Source organism: Trachinotus anak, unplaced genomic scaffold, assembly GCF_046630095.1.
Source record: "Trachinotus anak isolate AG129_WGS33_773 ecotype Australia unplaced genomic scaffold, CSIRO_AGI_Tana_v1 ptg000002l, whole genome shotgun sequence".
Taxonomy (NCBI): Eukaryota; Metazoa; Chordata; class Actinopteri; order Carangiformes; family Carangidae; genus Trachinotus; species Trachinotus anak.
In genome coordinates, this window is record NW_027273853.1 from 10,742,287 (window position 1) to 10,756,214 (window position 13,928).

At 40.1% G+C, this 13,928-nt stretch overlaps 2 protein-coding genes across 2 annotated transcripts; both read right to left on the reverse strand.

The window, feature by feature from the left end:
* Positions 1 to 122: 122 nt before the first annotated feature.
* LOC139631688 (sulfide:quinone oxidoreductase, mitochondrial-like) lies at positions 123 to 7,000 on the reverse strand. Its single transcript, XM_071496112.1, has 10 exons — positions 6,186 to 7,000; positions 3,483 to 3,687; positions 3,188 to 3,358; positions 3,022 to 3,075; positions 2,714 to 2,908; positions 2,410 to 2,619; positions 1,967 to 2,150; positions 847 to 914; positions 546 to 724; positions 123 to 450 (listed from the first exon to the last, which is right to left on the reverse strand). Exons 2-10 carry the CDS (start codon positions 3,678 to 3,680, stop codon positions 393 to 395), a joined length of 1,317 nt encoding a protein of 438 aa, XP_071352213.1. The 5' UTR covers positions 3,681 to 3,687; positions 6,186 to 7,000; the 3' UTR covers positions 123 to 392.
* Positions 7,001 to 7,296: 296 nt separating this feature from the next.
* Positions 7,297 to 11,928, reverse strand: LOC139631675 (sulfide:quinone oxidoreductase, mitochondrial-like). The gene is made up of 10 exons (XM_071496086.1): positions 11,508 to 11,928; positions 10,664 to 10,868; positions 10,369 to 10,539; positions 10,203 to 10,256; positions 9,895 to 10,089; positions 9,584 to 9,793; positions 9,141 to 9,324; positions 8,021 to 8,088; positions 7,720 to 7,898; positions 7,297 to 7,624 (listed from the first exon to the last, which is right to left on the reverse strand). Exons 2-10 carry the CDS (start codon positions 10,859 to 10,861, stop codon positions 7,567 to 7,569), a joined length of 1,317 nt encoding a protein of 438 aa, XP_071352187.1. The 5' UTR covers positions 10,862 to 10,868; positions 11,508 to 11,928; the 3' UTR covers positions 7,297 to 7,566.
* Between the last annotated feature and the right edge of the window lie 2,000 nt (positions 11,929 to 13,928).

Sequence of the window (13,928 nt, forward strand, 5' to 3'; positions counted from 1 at the left end):
ATAATTTCTGGTTTAATAAGGGGTTGATCAAAGCAGTAAGAGCTTACATTCAGTATGCCACCAAAATAACCAATAAATGACCTAAGGTAGCTAAAAGCATTAACTCTCAGCGCTCACTGCACTACAAGCAACTCCCTACAAGGAGTCATTTTATTCCAATGTAATATCAAAAGCAACACTTCATGCAGCTTTAAATTGATCTTGATATTCAAATATAAACTATAAATTGATCCAAATTGCTGCAATTTAATTATGATGTCCAAGCCACAAATATTACTGCACTACCCACGTGTGATCACCCTTTTAGGAATTATGACTGATGAATTACACGTGCTTTTCCCCTCAAAAGTTCAGGAAATGCAACTGTTTACATTCAAACTGATTGTGGACTTTCATTTCATCCCAAGATGAAGGAGTTTCCTGTATGGTCCTGGTCCACCCCACAGGCCCCTGATGTAAGAGAAATAAAGAGAAATGTAGTCAATGCCATTGAATAATTCATTACTACAAACGATTAACATGTTGTTAATGAACTATGTACATACCTTAGAAGCCCATGCCAGTAGAGGTGAGGCATTACATCAGCTTTCATGTGGTACATTAATCGTCTTTCTTTGGCTTGGTTGATGGGGAATGTTTCCAGTGGCTGTCCATTGTAGTCAAACTCTGCCAGCACGACTGTGTTGTAGCTTGTAACCAACGGACATGAAGTGTAGCCATCATACTGTAAACAAGCATTTCACTGATTATGTATTTGTACATTTTTGCGACAGAGATACTGCCAACAGTGAAATGATAACATTGTAATAAGTCAAAAGATGAATCAATGTTTATGTGACACTTAACCTTCTTATCTGGCTTCTCATTTTTCAGTACTTTGCTGATGGTTCTGTTCAAGATAGCAGTCTGTGCAGCTACAAAACAAGAAAACAAATGCTAAGTTTTTATTTCTATAAATGTTTGCAGTCACTTTTAAGGAATGGACACATAGTAAAGGCAGCAGACATGGTAGTGGGGCAAATACTGTAAAGTGTGATGTTCCCTGGTGGAGCCTGAAAAAAGTAAGGGTAGGGTAAGGGCATCTGTCCTAGTTAACTTCACAATTTACTGATGCACATAAGAAATCACAGCTCTAGGAGGCTCACCTTAGAAGTACAGCAGGGGAAGATAAAACCAAATTCACCGCTGGATAAACATGATCTGTCTGATGCTGTACCTCTGCTCATTGCTAACAAGACAATGTTTGTCTTAATGAGCATCTTAACTAGCTTACACCAACATGTTAACGTGTATACAGTTATTATGTAAACACACTAACATGATAAACCACTGTGTTAGCTTTAGGCTCAAAGTATAGTTGAGACCGACAGGAATTCAGTTATCACTGTACACTCACTAATGTGGTTAAAAGCATCAACAGAAAACAGCAATCACTATTAGTCAGCATCATGTTCACACACACACACACTGAAGGTAAATGTGATGAGCACGATAAGGCTAAATGCTTTACTGCAGTCAGATTGCAGTTGGGCAGGGAGTGATAAGCACTGCTTTACAACCCCTAGTCATCATCACTGGTGCCAAGTTGGCAGGAACTTCCGAATCGTTTACTCCAAAGTAAATGATGGGAAAATTAGCCAAAGAGTTAAACTTTTTTGGAGTTAAACTTTTTTGAAAAACATTTAAAATGTTCAATCAAACTCAAAAAACAAAGATACACTAAGGTGAAGGTGGAACCTGTCAAATACTACTGGGATGTGTCTCTACATTACTAGATTTATAGGGTGTGGCGTATCATTTTATATTCTTGTGTAAGTAGGTTATTGTGCAACACACCTACTAAAGAAAGTGCATTTTACAAGAAGAACAAGCAGTTAACAGTAGATAAAACTGCATGAATAGTATGTTGCAACAGCATGCTTTCCACTATTGCGTTGATGCAATGAGCGACACAATGATCACTTACCGACCGCAGCTCCAGTTTTGGCTGTGGGCAGGTTGGTGCAGTCTCCAATCCCAAACACATTTGGATACCTCTTATGCTGGAGATTGTCTTTGTCGACGTCCAACCAGCCAGCCTCGTCGGCCAGTGGACTGCCTTTGATCACCAAATTAGGTCCCATCGGTGGTGTGACATGAAGCATTTCATACTGAGGGAGAAAAACAGGGAAGTTGAAGAGTTATTCACTTGGATCTCACTTTTCCTAATTTGTAATATATTTAGATGCAAAGGGAAACAAAAATGTGTAGATATATGAGGTTGTTCAAATTATACAGCCACTACAGACAAAAAACCCCCAACATTATTTCAGGATTTGAATAGGAAGGAAATTACAAAGCACAGGTTGGCAAGCAGTCAATGCTATACTATATGTAAAAGATACTGCTGAGGTACAGTAATACACTTACCTCAAACACTTTGGTTTCGCCTGGTTTGTCAAGGTTCTCAAACACAGCTTCTTGCTTGTCAGCCCGCACTTCAATCAGGTTCTGCCTCAGGTTCACTTGTAGGTCACGGGAGTTCACAATGTCCCACAGTGTGTCAGCATATTTCTTGATCCCAAACAGCACAGGCAGCGATGTGTTGTATATTAAATTGGCCTTTTCCCTTTTTCCTGTCTTGGATGTAAACACAAAATATATATTCATTAAATATGGAAAACTACTTTTGATAGTTTCAGAATGTACAACATTATCATTACACCCCAAGTACCTTTCTGAGAAAAGCATCGGATAGGTACATGATCTTCTGTGGAGCTCCAGGACATTTTACAGGAGTGTTTGGGAAGGTGAACACAGCGTTGCCCTCTTTGAAGTCCTGTAGCGCTTTCCATGTCTTCTCCACAGTTTCGACTGAGTAGTTTGACCCAATCTTTGGATGTTCAAACCCCTCAGGCAGTCCTTTGATCTACGTTTCAGAAGACTGTAAGTTTCCTGAGATGGAACTGCAGGTCAAATTATATACAACTGCAGAAGTGTAGTAGATAGAGGCAGAGCCAAGAGAACAAAGCATTAATTCACCTTCTCATAATGGAGTTGTAGTCCAAGAGCCACAATCAAATACTCATAGGAGATCTGTGATGTGAAAGAAAGGAAAAGGTGAACTGCAAACTACCTAAAACAGTAGATTATCATTATAACTTCAATATACACACTGTCAGATAACAGTTTCCTAAAGCAAACATACTTCCTTCCCATCAACTGTGTGAACAGTATTTGTGTCTGGGTTTATTTCCTGAACTTTAGATTTCACCCACTTGACTCCTGAGGGCATAACACTTGCAGTGGGGCGACCTGATGAGGCTACAGTTTTTGCACCAGCACCAACCAGTGTCCATATTGGCTGATAGTAGTGCATCTGAAAAAAACGAAAAGACACTTCTAAAAAGAAGTCTTGTATGACTTGTATTTTGGTCTCAGTCACCACTGGGAACATAAAAGGAGGTACTGCAAACAATGGTCAAAACCTAGTGGATCCTTGCCTCACTGGGCTCCACAACAGCAACGTTCTCAGCTCCTAGCATCCTCTTCATTCGTGAACTCATTGAGATGCCCCCACTTCCTCCTCCAAGTACCAGCATTTTGTAATGCTGTTTGGCAGAGGCACAGCCGCTTGTGTGAAGATTAAAGATAGCAATGCCCCTGGGGTGGAACTGCCTCAGACGACGCAGTGCAGCCATTCTGTGTCTGAATAAGGTCAAGTTAACATTTTGGTTAACAACAAATCACCTATATTGTCTAAGATTTAAACTGTCAACTAACCAGTACTTCCCATTTTGCTGCTCCACATACACACTTTGGCCTTCAGACGTAGAGTAACTAGTTTTACTTTTAGTGAGAATTAGACATTGAATTTTGCTTTCCCCTAAATATTTACTTATTTTTCATTCGCTACTGAGAACAATGAGATCATGAGTTTCACTGTGGCTTTGCCAGCCACAGCTATTGTAACAAGGGACCACCCCAGATAATATGACCTGACAAAAACACCACAGAATATTAGCAGGGGAACAACAATAAGTCAACAGTTCTGTAGGTTAATTGTTGTTTAACCCTGCTTGCCTTAATTAGTGTAATCAACATATAATATGAAAATGGTTCATCTCACATATTTGCAACCACCCCCTGCATGTTTATATCACATAGATACTGTTCAGGTCAATTTGACCCGGCAGTCAAACTGGAGGTAAAAGGGTGTCAGAAATGTCAGACTATTTTTTTCTTTGCAACTATGAGACATATTTCATCCCAATCACTCTCTCTCTCTCTCACACACACACACACACACACACACACACACACACACACACACACAGAGCACACGCACACACGCACACACACACACACACACACACAGAGCACACAGAGCACACGCACACACACGCACACGCACACACAGAGCACACAGAGCACACGCACACACACACACACACAGAGCACACAGAGCACACGCACACAGAGCACACGCACACACACGGGTGCAGGTGTTATGATATTTGCCGAGAACCATTTATGTTCTCGCGGGAAAACTCCACCCACATTCAGTGGACACTCAACAGGGGAGGGGCAAAACATATAAAAGATTCTCTGCATGGGAGTCCTACCAACATTACACTCTGTCAGGCAAACCTTTACAAAATGAGCAGCAGAAGCAAAAGGATGACAGTCCAGGAGGCTCTGGAAGTCATCATTGATCATGACAGTGAAATGGAGGAGGATGTGTCTGAAGATGAAGACCATCTTGAGCTAAATTCTGATTCTAATGATTCTGATTTTGAACCAGATGAGGGAATTGCTATTCCTATTCCTCCAAGCAGGACATTCATGTCACAAAATGGTAAAATACAGTGGTCTTCATGCCCAAATATGCGTCAGTCAAAACTGTCTGCAGAAAACATAATCAAGACAGTGCCAGGGCCCACTAGGATGGCAGTGACTCGTGTGACTGACATCAAGTCAACTTTTGAGCTGGTCATGCCAGATTCAATACAGAAAATCATTCTGGAAATGACTAATCTGGAAGGGAGGCATGTTTTTGGGGAGGTCTGCAGGCCATCTGACGATGTCAAGACAAGCATGACCTGTGTGAAATGTGCAAAATTCATTTGCACAAAGCACAGTGTGGTGACATGTCACTCGTGTGCTGTGTAGATGCACACACACACACACACACACACACACACCTAGACACACACCTCAACATTTCTCTTTTCATGTGCTTATAGCTGAGCTCTTTTTAAGAACTTAAAACTCTATCTATTTTCTTCTATTTTACTTTTTTGCCCCTGCTTTTAACTCTGTGTTTTCTTTTGTTTTTATGCTGTTTTATACTGTTCTTTTTTGTCTTTATGTAAAGCACATTGAGTTGCCTTGGTATGAAATGCGCGATATAAATAAAGATGCCTTGCCTTGCCTAGACAAACACACACACACACACATGTTCATATTACGATTGCTTGTTTGTTGTATTGTATTGCGATTTTGTTCATTTCTGGTTCACAAACAGTGCATGTATGTAAAACAACATTTAAATGTTATGTTTCAATGTTATGTAAAACGATTGTGTTTCATATGTTGGTCTTTCAAAAGCAATAAAGTGGTGAAACATTTAAAAAAAAGTTTGAACATGCATTTTTTTTATGAAAAATGAGTGAATTATCCTAATTGAACCATTACCTGTTAGAGGTAAGGAACACCATTGCACTAAATATTGATAGAATAGTTAGTAATGGAGTTAGTAATGAAATATTCACAGTGCTTGTTAGGATTTTTTTGGTTTCAGACATCTTTTGGATAATTAAACATGCACTGGGTCAAATTGACCCGGGAACACCATTGCTGTTCCTGACAAATGAACATAACAGGAGGGTTAATAAAGCTTTATCACAAATGCTTTGAACTGCTGTAACTTGACGGAGAGACAGTGACTTTATATTTTTTCAGTCGATATGCAGGTTTAACAGAAGCGTCATAGCCGCAGTACAAATAAACAAAATGTAATGACACTAGTTACTTTGATGTGGGTTGTTTACATCTCCTCTTGTGAAGCCTGTTGGAGCTGCTGCATGCTGCGTAACGCACTGACTGCGGCTACATTTCTCCTCAGGCGCAGACCTGGCAACATGATATCCAGGAGCAGTTTTGCACCGTAACGTCGGAAAGAGACAGACTTGCATAATACTTACCTCGACAAGCACCACTCTCGACCGTCTGATTTAATCTGAATTTAGACAGAATCCACAGATGACCCGGGATAATAAGTCCACCCTGCTTTTTCTCTGCAGTGAAGGCAGGACTGACACAGCCTGCGAGAAATGTTCACCCTGCGTGAACTTCCGGTCATCGCCCACCGGAGGACGAACGTGTGTCGGTCCAGCTTCGGCTTGAAGTCTGAAAATTTAGCCCCGCCCCCTCCGTCGTTCGACCAATCACAAGCCTTCATCATTCAATAACAGTTTAAACATTTTTGGGGTGTCGGAAAGTTGACAGTTCACTCTTCAGGAGTAAGTTTTGATATGCCCCGTCGCACTTTAGCGGGTGTGTTTGGATGTAAGTCCGTCCCTTCTGCTGTGCACATAGTCGTCCTGAAATGACCTCACTGTCAAAGCCGGTAGTGAAACCAATCTAGACTGTAGTGACAATCATGATTTTCTGATTGCCCAGTGTACATGAATGCCGCACTTTCATTAAACAATGTAAATGTGACGTCTAACAGGAAAAGGTTGCTCCTTGGATTATTTATTTTTTAAGATAGAAAGAGACTTGAAGACTATTAAAACCCTAAAATGATTATCTGTATACATTAAGACTTCTGTCTACACAGCATTTTTAGCGACTGGACGACAATGATTACAGCTGTGGAGTTGGTCTTCCCTCCAATATTCTGCTAATATCAACGTCAACAGTTTGCCTTATTACAATATGCACATAAAATGCAAAGAGACTATGAATGTAATGAAGGCATTTCAGGTCAGTTCATTGGACGAACCTGGGCCATGTGGAGTACGTACTAGAGAGAGGTTAAGTAAAGCACGACTCCATCTAACTTCAGTTTGGCTGTGGGGGTCTGGTGAAACCTACTGGCATCTAAAGTGCACTGGTACGTACACCTAAGGTTGTGTATCAATGTGGAATACAAATATTCTTGAAGCTTTTGTTTGGCTCCTATAAAATTATAATTTCTGGTTTAATAAGGGGTTGATCAAAGCAGTAAGAGCTTACATTCAGTATGCCACCAAAATAACCAATAAATGACCTAAGGTAGCTAAAAGCATTAACTCTCAGCGCTCACTGCACTACAAGCAACTCCCTACAAGGAGTCATTTTATTCCAATGTAATATCAAAAGCAACACTTCATGCAGCTTTAAATTGATCTTGATATTCAAATATAAACTATAAATTGATCCAAATTGCTGCAATTTAATTATGATGTCCAAGCCACAAATATTACTGCACTACCCACGTGTGATCACCCTTTTAGGAATTATGACTGATGAATTACACGTGCTTTTCCCCTCAAAAGTTCAGGAAATGCAACTGTTTACATTCAAACTGATTGTAGACTTTCATTTCATCCCAAGATGAAGGAGTTTCCTGTATGGTCCTGGTCCACCCCACAGGCCCCTGATGTAAGAGAAATAAAGAGAAATGTAGTCAATGCCATTGAATAATTCATTACTACAAACGATTAACATGTTGTTAATGAACTATGTACATACCTGAGAAGCCCATGCCAGTAGAGGTGAGGCATTACATCAGCTTTCATGTGGTACATTAATCGTCTTTCTTTGGCTTGGTTGATGGGGAATGTTTCCAGTGGCTGTCCATTGTAGTCAAACTCTGCCAGCACGACTGTGTTGTAGCTTGTAACCAACGGACATGAAGTGTAGCCATCATACTGTAAACAAGCATTTCACTGATTATGTATTTGTACATTTTTGCGACAGAGATACTGCCAACAGTGAAATGATAACATTGTAATAAGTCAAAAGATGAATCAATGTTTATGTGACACTTAACCTTCTTATCTGGCTTCTCATTTTTCAGTACTTTGCTGATGGTTCTGTTCAAGATAGCAGTCTGTGCAGCTACAAAACAAGAAAACAAATGCTAAGTTTTTATTTCTATAAATGTTTGCAGTCACTTTTAAGGAATGGACACATAGTAAAGGCAGCAGACATGGTAGTGGGGCAAATACTGTAAAGTGTGATGTTCCCTGGTGGAGCCTGAAAAAAGTAAGGGTAGGGTAAGGGCATCTGTCCTAGTTAACTTCACAATTTACTGATGCACATAAGAAATCACAGCTCTAGGAGGCTCACCTTAGAAGTACAGCAGGGGAAGATAAAACCAAATTCACCGCTGGATAAACACGATCTGTCTGATGCTGTACCTCTGCTCATTGCTAACAAGACAATGTTTGTCTTAATGAGCATCTTAACTAGCTTACACCAACATGTTAACGTGTATACAGTTATTATGTAAACACACTAACATGATAAACCACTGTGTTAGCTTTAGGCTCAAAGTATAGTTGAGACCGACAGGAATTCAGTTATCACTGTACACTCACTAATGTGGTTAAAAGCATCAACAGAAAACAGCAATCACTATTAGTCAGCATCATGTTCACACACACACACACTGAAGGTAAATGTGATGAGCACGATAAGGCTAAATGCTTTACTGCAGTCAGATTGCAGTTGGGCAGGGAGTGATAAGCACTGCTTTACAACCCCTAGTCATCATCACTGGTGCCAAGTTGGCAGGAACTTCCGAATCGTTTACTCCAAAGTAAATGATGGGAAAATTAGCCAAAGAGTTAAACTTTTTTGGAGTTAAACTTTTTTGAAAAACATTTAAAATGTTCAATCAAACTCAAAAAACAAAGATACACTAAGGTGAAGGTGGAACCTGTCAAATACTACTGGGATGTGTCTCTACATTACTAGATTTATAGGGTGTGGCGTATCATTTTATATTCTTGTGTAAGTAGGTTATTGTGCAACACACCTACTAAAGAAAGTGCATTTTACAAGAAGAACAAGCAGTTAACAGTAGATAAAACTGCATGAATAGTATGTTGCAACAGCATGCTTTCCACTATTGCGTTGATGCAATGAGCGACACAATGATCACTTACCGACCGCAGCTCCAGTTTTGGCTGTGGGCAGGTTGGTGCAGTCTCCAATCCCAAACACATTTGGATACCTCTTATGCTGGAGATTGTCTTTGTCGACGTCCAACCAGCCAGCCTCGTCGGCCAGTGGACTGCCTTTGATCACCAAATTAGGTCCCATCGGTGGTGTGACATGAAGCATTTCATACTGAGGGAGAAAAACAGGGAAGTTGAAGAGTTATTCACTTGGATCTCACTTTTCCTAATTTGTAATATATTTAGATGCAAAGGGAAACAAAAATGTGTAGATATATGAGGTTGTTCAAATCATACAGCCACTACAGACAAAAAACCCCCAACATTATTTCAGGATTTGAATAGGAAGGAAATTACAAAGCACAGGTTGGCAAGCAGTCAATGCTATACTATATGTAAAAGATACTGCTGAGGTACAGTAATACACTTACCTCAAACACTTTGGTTTCGCCTGGTTTGTCAAGGTTCTCAAACACAGCTTCTTGCTTGTCAGCCCGCACTTCAATCAGGTTCTGCCTCAGGTTCACTTGTAGGTCACGGGAGTTCACAATGTCCCACAGTGTGTCAGCATATTTCTTGATCCCAAACAGCACAGGCAGCGATGTGTTGTATATTACATTGGCCTTTTCCCTTTTTCCTGTCTTGGATGTAAACACAAAATATATATTCATTAAATATGGAAAACTGCTTTTGATAGTTTAAGAATGTACAACATTATCATTACACCCCAAAGTTTCAGTACCTTTCTGAGAAAAGCATCGGATAGGTACATGATCTTCTGTGGAGCTCCAGCACATTTTACAGGAGTGTTTGGGAAGGTGAACACAGCGTTGCCCTCTTTGAAGTCCTGTAGCGCTTTCCATGTCTTCTCCACAGTTTCGACTGAGTAGTTTGACCCAATCTTTGGATGTTCAAACCCCTCAGGCAGTCCTTTGATCTACGTTTCAGAAGACTGTAAGTTTCCTGAGATGGAACTGCAGGTCAAATTATATACAACTGCAGAAGTGTAGTAGATAGAGGCAGAGCCAAGAGAACAAAGCATTAATTCACCTTCTCATAATGGAGTTGTAGTCCAAGAGCCACAATCAAATACTCATAGGAGATCTGTGATGTGAAAGAAAGGAAAAGGTGAACTGCAAACTACCTAAAACAGTAGATTATCATTATAACTTCAATATACACACTGTCAGATAACAGTTTCCTAAAGCAAACATACTTCCTTCCCATCAACTGTGTGAACAGTATTTGTGTCTGGGTTTATTTCCTGAACTTTAGATTTCACCCACTTGACTCCTGAGGGCATAACACTTGCAGTGGGGCGACCTGATGAGGCTACAGTTTTTGCACCAGCACCAACCAGTGTCCATATTGGCTGATAGTAGTGCATCTGAAAAAAACGAAAAGACACTTCTAAAAAGAAGTCTTGTATGACTTGTATTTTGGTCTCAGTCACCACTGGGAACATAAAAGGAGGTACTGCAAACAATGGTCAAAACCTAGTGGATCCTTGCCTCACTGGGCTCCACAACAGCGACGTTCTCAGCTCCTAGCATCCTCTTCATTCGTGAACTCATTGAGATGCCCCCACTTCCTCCTCCAAGTACCAGCATTTTGTAATGCTGTTTGGCAGAGGCACAGCCGCTTGTGTGAAGATTAAAGATAGCAATGCCCCTGGGGTGGAACTGCCTCAGACGACGCAGTGCAGCCATTCTGTGTCTGAATAAGGTCAAGTTAACATTTTGGTTAACAACAAATCACCTATATTGTCTAAGATTTAAACTGTCAACTAACAGTACTTCCCATTTTGCTGCTCCACATACACACTTTGGCCTTCAGACGTAGAGTAACTAGTTTTACTTTTAGTGAGAATTAGACATTGAATTTTGCTTTCCCCTAAATATTTACTTATTTTTCATGGCTTTGCCAGCCACAGCTATTGTAACAAGGGACCACCCCAGATAATATGACCTGACAAAAACACCACAGAATATTAGCAGGGGAACAACAATAAGTCAACAGTTCTGTAGGTGAATTGTTGTTTAATAAAGCTTTATCACAAATGCTTTGAACTGCTGTAACTTGACAGAGAGACAGTGACTTTATATTTCCATAGTCGATATGCAGGTATAACAGAAGCGTCATAGCCGCAGTACAAATAAACAAAATGTAATGACACTAGTTACTTTGATGTGGGTTGTTTACATCTCCTCTTGTGAAGCCTGTTGGAGCTGCTGCATGCTGCGTAACGCACTGACTGCGGCTACATTTCTCCTCAGGCGCAGACCTGGCAACATGATATCCAGGAGCAGTTTTGCACCGTAACGTCGGAAAGAGACAGACTTGCATAATACTTACCTCGACAAGCACCACTCTCGACCGTCTGATTTAATCTGAATTTAGACAGAATCCACAGATGACCCGGGATAATAAGTCCACCCTGCTTTTTCTCTGCAGTGAAGGCAGGACTGACACAGCCTGCGAGAAATGTTCACCCTGCGTGAACCTCCAGTCGTCGCCCACCGGGTGTGTCGGTATGGTCGGTCCAGCTTCGGCTTGAAGTCTGGGGCGTTAGCCCCGCCCCCTTCGTCGTTCGACCAATCACAAGCCTTCATCATTCAATAACAGTTTAAACATTTTTGGGGTGTCGGAAAGTTGACAGTTCACTCTTCAGGAGTAAGTTTTGATATGCCCCGTCGCACTTTAGCGGGTGTGTTTGGATGTAAGTCCGTCCCTTCTGCTGTGCACATAGTCGTCCTGAAATGACCTCACTGTCAAAGCCGGTAGTGAAACCAATCTAGACTGTAGTGACAATTGTGATTTTCTGATTGCCCAGTGTACATGAATGCCGCACTTTCATTAAACAGTGTAAATGTGACGTCTAACAGGAACTACAGTTTCAGTGTGTGCCTGTGACATCCCTGTTTCCTGTACAGGCTCAGACAGACTTAGATCACAGAGGGGGTGGCTTCATAAACTGGAAATGCCCATCAACCCATCCCACATAGAAAACGTTACATAAACTACAAAATAAATATGTTTTCATCATCATGACTTTGCAGGACAGTTGAAACTCATCAAACTGGTTTAACTGGTTCAGACATGTTTTTTGTATATAGCCTTGTTACATATATTCTTTCTTAACTTTAATGTAAAACAGAAGTATTCATTTGTGTACAGTTTTCCAACACATAATACAATGTTGTTAGAGAATGAGCCATTGTGCCATAAAGAGAATAAACACTCATGGTCTTTGGAACCACTTTAATCTCTTTGTAATGAGAACATCGGGTGGGTCTCTGTTTCCTATAGGCTCAGTTTCATGGCTTACACACTGAAGAAACACTGGTCTATGTTTTGAGCAGGTCTGAGCAAGTTTAAAGTGGCACTTCAGCCAAGGCATGGCATTTTTTTCCCTTTGAAGATGGGACTCTGGATAAACAAGCCAGGATGTAATTTATGTTGTTTTTTTTTTTTGTTTTTGTTTGTTTTTGTTTTTTGTGTGTTTTTTTCTTACAAATAATGTTTGGATCACATTGGCCTTCACTGTTTTGGTGAAGTCTAACAGTGGAAACTGAGCAACTGTAAAAAATGAAAAAACTATTGGGCAAAGAGCCCAATGCCAATATGGCAGTGCAGTTTACAGCTTTTGAAAGTATAATCTGGCTCTTCATCCTTGTTTTATTGAGGAATCAAAACAATAGCGCTGATAATGGTGTGGCGAGAGAAACCATAAACCGCCCAGTCCTGTCTCCTATTTATATTATTTAAGGCTCGATGAAGGAAATTAACAGAGGCTGCTAGTTATGACTGTGTTTTATAGAATACATTCATCTAATATATTAAATTGTACCTGTGTGAATTTCTGCGTAAATTATATATTCAGCACATTTTCTTCTGATGCAGGAGCAGAACATTTACCATGCTGTCCCCTTTTTGAATATGTTGGTACATTATTTTCTCATTACAGAGCTGTTCATCATTATGCAATACTGATAAGATAACCCAAAGAGAGTATATATGAAGATATGAAGATATGTCTATTGTTTTATTACTCAACAGTATCTTCAGTATTTTTTTCCTCTCTAAAGTGTCTAATAAACTAGCAATTGTTGTTTGCCCCTTTGTGTTCTGTGTTTAGTCCCATTGCAGCGATGAATATGTTATTGTTGTTAGTTCCATTATAACAACTGAGACACTGCTTTAAAGTGGCTTCCAAGTTGATACCTATTATTACTCAAAAATATTGATAATTAATTTACCTAATCATTGACAAGTGCATTATGTGAATTTATTTGATCTCAAAAGCTGCGTGTCTTCTGTAACATTCGTATTTGCTTCTGTAAGAAGACGTTTATATTTTCAGCACTAGGCTAATCTGTGAAGCTTTGCGCTTTCCTTCATTTTACCCTCATATAACAGCTATGGTGACAATGCAAATCTAGTCTACATTATCAGATAAGTAAGCATGACCTTACCCCTTCAAGAAACGATGACAGAGCCATTATTATGCCAGTTGTATCGCTGACTACCTGATCCACAAGATGTTTATGATCTGAATAGTAATACAGGTATAAATAGGAATACTTCAGTCAACTGTTTATTTATCATGGGTTGGTTAGATTAGGGTCAGCTTGAAGGCACTGCAGCCCGTCCCGGCTTTTAAAAGGATTTAAAAAGCCATTTGAGGGCGCTACAGTTACAGATTCGACTCAAAGGTAAAATAATGAGAGAAACTGTAATTTGTAAATAAAATATGTAAAATTAAAAAAATAATAA